The 5291-nt window shown below is 52.3% G+C and overlaps 1 protein-coding gene across 1 annotated transcript; it reads left to right on the top strand.

Moving 5' to 3' along the window:
• Positions 1-661: 661 nt before the first annotated feature.
• Positions 662-2214, top strand: LOC136506428 (protein BIG GRAIN 1-like). Its single transcript, XM_066501361.1, has one exon. The coding sequence runs from the start codon at positions 1002-1004 to the stop codon at positions 1995-1997; it is 996 nt and encodes a 331-aa protein (XP_066357458.1). The 5' UTR covers positions 662-1001; the 3' UTR covers positions 1998-2214.
• The last annotated feature ends 3077 nt before the right edge of the window (positions 2215-5291 follow it).

Genomic DNA, 5291 nt, shown 5'->3' with positions numbered 1-5291 from the left:
CGGCATCGCGTTTCTGTACGTGCGTGGCACGTGCATACTAGCTGATCGGTGTACACGACCCGTCTGAGCAAGAGGGGAGGGGAAGCCTCGGTGCTCTCGCGTTATAATCCGGCGCCGGCCGGACCATGCAAACTTAACACCTCTGTTCACGCACGCTCGTGAACTGCAGACTGTTGAGAGGTCTCGTCTAGTGTGGCTCGCTGGTCTGCATGTCCAGCCGGGCGGGCACATGCATGGCACGTACGTACGCGCGCGCGGCTCACCGGAGTTAAACCTCGGACGTAGTAAAAACCAGAGCAGCACGTTGGTGGTGCACTGCAGCATCTATCCACGACGACAGGACGGTGGATCAAAATAAAAACCTGGGACGTGACGTGGTGTCTAAACGGGCACGATTGAATTTATCCCACAGTGGTACACAGCACAGCCACCCAGTAACCTCCCGATGAAATGCTTGCGCGTGAGCCGCTGCTGCCTGCGACTGCGAGAGCAGCAAAGGAGACAGGGGTACAGCGCGCGGTACATCCTGTGGGGGTAACGCCACCGGGGGGTGGTGACGGTGAATGGGGGCGCGTGGGCCCACCGGCAGGGAGATCCCCGTCGTCAAGCCATCACCCCCACCCGCACGCCCAAACCGAATTAGCCGGGCGCCACCCCACCCCCGTTTCGTTTCCACCTCCCCGTCGCCACGTCGGCGCTACCCTCCGGCCTCCGCCCCGCCCGCCGCTATGGCGCTATATCTTCACGCCGATCGCTTCGCCCCCTCACCCTTCCTCCCCAGCTTTCCACGACCCTTTCGCCAAACAGCGCGCACGCTCGGCTCGCTGGCTACCACCAAGCGGGCTCTTCTTCTCCAGTTCTCCCCTGTTCCATGCACCACCGGTTGCTCCTAGGTTCCTAGCTAGCTAGACAGGGCTTGCATTGAGACTGAACGCTCTCCGCTTGCAGTCTGTGTCCGTCTGTGTGTTGCATCAGGACACGAGGTTGGTTTGTCTGCTGGGATGGAGAGGTGGGGGGACAAGGACAAGGGGGCGGCTCCGGCGCCGGGGAGGGCGAGGCGGTACGCCGACCAGCCGTCCTTCTCGTCCACGCTGCTTGACGCCATATACAAGTCCATGGACGAGCCCGGCGACGGGGCAACACCCGCCGCCGCCGCGGCAGCGACCAAGAAGCAGAACCCGGACCTGCACTACAGCTACCACTACAAGGCGTCGCTGCCGGGGAGCTACCGCGGCAGCAGGGCGGCGGCGGCAACGGCCCCGGGGCCGCACGCCGCCACCACGTCGAGCTCCTCCGAGTGCTCCAGCTACGGCGGGTTCTCGTCGTCGGAGGCGGAGTCGTCGCAGCACCGGCGCCTGCGGCCCATACGCACGAGCGTCGCCACCACCGCCGCTGCCGCGGCCACTGCGCCCGCGCCTGCGCTCGCGCCGGAGCAGAAGAAGAAGGCCGGCGCCAACATCCGCGCCAAGCTGAGGGACCTCCGCAAGCCGGCGTCCCCGGGCGCGCGGCTCGCGGGGTTCCTCAACGCCATCTTCAACGGCAGGCGCGCGCCGCAGACGCCGCCGTCGGCGTCGTGTGGCGCGGCGGCGGAGTCCGCGTGCTCCACGGCGTCGTCCTACTCGCGCTCCTGCCTCAGCAAGACGCCGTCCACGCGGGGCCAGCCGAAGCGGACCGTGCGGTTCCTGGACAGCGACGACGGCGAGGCGGCGGCCGCGGTCCCCGCCCGGAGGGTGCAGGTCGGGGTGGCGGAGCTGGAGCAGATGCTGCTCCACCGGATGGAGATGGACAGCGACGAGGACGACGAGGACGAGGAGAGCAGCGACGCCAGCTCCGACCTCTTCGACCTCGAGAATTTCGCGGCCGTTGCCCCGGACGCCGGCGCCGGCGCCGCCGCGTACAGGGACGAGCTGCCAGTGTACGAGACGACGAGGGTGGTGCTGGGCCACCGCGCCATTGGCCACGGGTACGCGCACGGGAGGAGTACCAGGGTGGTGTGATCTTGCTGCCGGGATTCATCATTCATTCCGGTTCCGGGGGGCCAGGGGTAACTGTAAAATGGTAAATGGTGGAGTAACTGTAAAATACAAGTGAGCGGTTGTTTGTGAGGGAAATGGGATTATTGGGGCAACAGGTGTTTGCTACTCGTACTCGAGATTTTTTTTTTGAAACAAACTACTCGTACTCGAGATCTCTGGGAGGATTTCTTGGATCCTTTTTTTTCTCTCCCTGTCTTTATTTACCCCATCCTTCTCCATGTCGTTGGGTGTGGTTAGTTCTAATTTTAGTGGAGTAACTCAACGATTTGCCATGCTCTTTTGTCCACTTTCTTTCCATCTGTTTTCCATCACGGATGGCAGCCGGGGGCTGTTTAGTTCCACTCCAAAACGTTAAATTTTTTAAGATTCTATGTCACATCGAATCTTTAACGTATGCATGAAGCATTAAATATAAATAAAAAAATAAAATTAATTACACGGTTTAGACGAAATTCACTAGACGAATCTTTTAAGCATAATTAGACTATGATTGGACACTAATGGTTAAATAACAACAAAAATGCTATAGTGTCGTTTTGCTAAAATTTTCGGCAACTAAACTGGGCCAGGCGATGGTATGGCACTGTCATTTCGCATCACTCGTAGCAAATTTGTGCGGGAAGGAACAGAACGAACCCGCAATGAATTTACTCCGCGCCACTGCCACGTGTTGTCAGCTGCTGTTGAAGAAAAGCACTCATGGCGTATGAGATCACTTTCTTTGGTTCAGCCTTGGAAAAGCGAATTCCAATCGAAAGCAATCGATTCGGATGCTTGATGAAAAAAAAGGATCGAGCCCGCTCGGTTGGAGGATATCTGACGACGTTTCTATCTCATCGATGGCCAGCGCACTCGAGCGCCGAATCGTACTAGGTAATCACTATATTAGGCACTTAAAACCGCGGACCGCAGCAGCCTCTGCAAATTTTATGAGCTTGGGCGTGCGGCCACCGGCCAACCGAGCACGACGTGTGCAAAGAGATGAAAAAGGTGAGATCCGTGGATTGCTAGTGGTGCTATGATCGGCGAGGGATTTGACAGCGGGTGCACACGCGCGCTGCCTGCCCTGCCTGCTGGCGGGATGCGATGCGATGCGATGCGATGCGATACTAGTGCTAGTGCTCTGCAATGTGAATCGCCAAACCAATCATTACTCGAATCATTTCCAGTTCCAGGGGTTCAGACTTGAGAGCCACAGTGCGGTTTTTTCTTCTTTCCGTTCTCACTCGTGCTCATCTCTACAGTTCAGTTGTTGGTCACGTTGCATTATTGACCACCGATGAGTCGGGCGACGGAGCAATGCAGATATGCACGCATGTCTTGCCATGTTCGTGTGGCACGCCTCGTTTTCGCGGTGCGAAACCTGGAAACAAGCCCTCTATCCCGGTTAACCCGTACGGCCATAGCAGCCAAAATGCTAATCCTGGGTCTCCATGTCATGTCCGTGCCTGATGCCTTGATCCCAAAGTAAACGCTGTCGACGCGTGCTGTGTTCTTACTACCTCCCTTGTGCGTGTATGCTAGCTAGCTAGCGGACGTGCCTCCGTTAGCGATAGGTCTACGGAACGACTCTCGTACCACTGTCACTTCGAGTGGTGCCTATTAAAATTTGGAAACCAAAATCAAAACCACCCCGCGGATTTTTATTCTACAGATGCTCAGCCTTCACTCGTACCGTGATAAATAGCACCAGTCATGTCCGCGAATGATGATTACTATATAGGAGCAACGTATCCAAGATAGGAAGTTAAAACTAAGCAACCGTTATTGTGCTCAGGCGCTCGTTCTTAATTTGTTGTGTGGATGATTCAAGTGATGTTGAGAATGGTCAAACCGTTGAGAATTGTGACTTGGACGATGTTGAAGAACGGTCAGCTGTGTCTCTTGTTCATTGACACAAGATTGAAGCTGTTCGGCTGATGATTTTTGCGGCTGATAAGTCGGCTGCGGCTGCTTTATTGTAAAAAAAATATTATACCATGGCTGATAAGCCGTTCATTGACACAATGTTAATTTGTTTGTTCTCTCTTTTTTTAGCTTATTTAATGATGATTCTTTGTGACAACGATCTTAATTATACTGTGAAATGTATTTTTAAGTTAAGCTGACTTGATGTTAGTACTAACCTACTATGATCCAAAACTCCGACTGTTTTTAAATTTCCCATTTAGAACTTAGCGCCGGTTTGGCACGACGCCGACTCCTGCCACGAAGCCGTGACAAACACTGGGATTGCCGAAACGGTTTCTATCGAGAAGTTCGGAGAAGTCGGAGTTATTTTTATACTACCAAGCAGGAATCGCGAAGACATGCTTTTTTCTAGCTTATTCTAAAAAATTTAACACAAATTATTATAACAAAATTGTCACTGGAGTCGTTTTGCTAAGGGGGTGTTTGAATCCGGCTACTAAAATTTAGAAGGTGTGGCGGGAGAATGTTAAATGGGGTGTTCGGATACTAATAAAAAAAATAAATTACATAATCCGTCGGTACTCCACAAGACGAAATTTTTAAGCCTAATTAATCCATCATTAGCACATGTTTATTGTAGCAAAACATTGTCAAATCATGGACTAATTAGGCTTAAAAGATTCATCTCACAAATTAGTCGTAAACTATATAATTAGTTTCGTAATTAGTCTATATTTAATACTATATATATATATATCCAAACATCCGATGGAACAGCGACTAAAATTTAGGAGGGACAAACACCCCCTAAACATCTTCTAAAATGACCTGAGCTCCATGAGAGGACCAGGGCGAGTAAGGGGAGCTGAGGCCCTAGGCCTTGGTACCTGATTTTTGTAGTCCCCTACCAGACAAATATCTACTATTTATTAGCTTGTACTCCCTGAAAAGACATTTCAAATGGAGGTAAGATAATAACACGTCTCCTGGAAACACATTTGAAATGGAGGTAAGACATTTCAACGCGATTGCACCGGTAAAATAATGAGATAAGAAAGATTGCACCGGTAAAATAATGAGCTTATCTGACACCAGACAATTGACTCATTCCTTCCTTGGTCCTTAAAATTTTTTCCTTTCTTATTTGACACTGACTCTAACCTTCATTCTCAAATTGACACTATTTGATTTTCCATCCAACCACCGTTAAATTCCATGCAAAAGGACGATTTTGCCCTTGCTCCACACCCTTCTCCCTCCTCTCCTCTCCTTCTCCCTCTCCCTCTCCCTCTCCCTCTGCTCCAGAGCTACCTCGCACTGTGTCGCTGCCTGCTCTCCTCGTCC

This window comes from Miscanthus floridulus, chromosome 1 (genome assembly GCF_019320115.1).
Source record: "Miscanthus floridulus cultivar M001 chromosome 1, ASM1932011v1, whole genome shotgun sequence".
Classification (NCBI taxonomy): domain Eukaryota; kingdom Viridiplantae; phylum Streptophyta; class Magnoliopsida; order Poales; family Poaceae; genus Miscanthus; species Miscanthus floridulus.
Note: the sequence above shows the minus strand (reverse complement) of the source record. Positions and strands in the feature narration are given on the sequence as shown.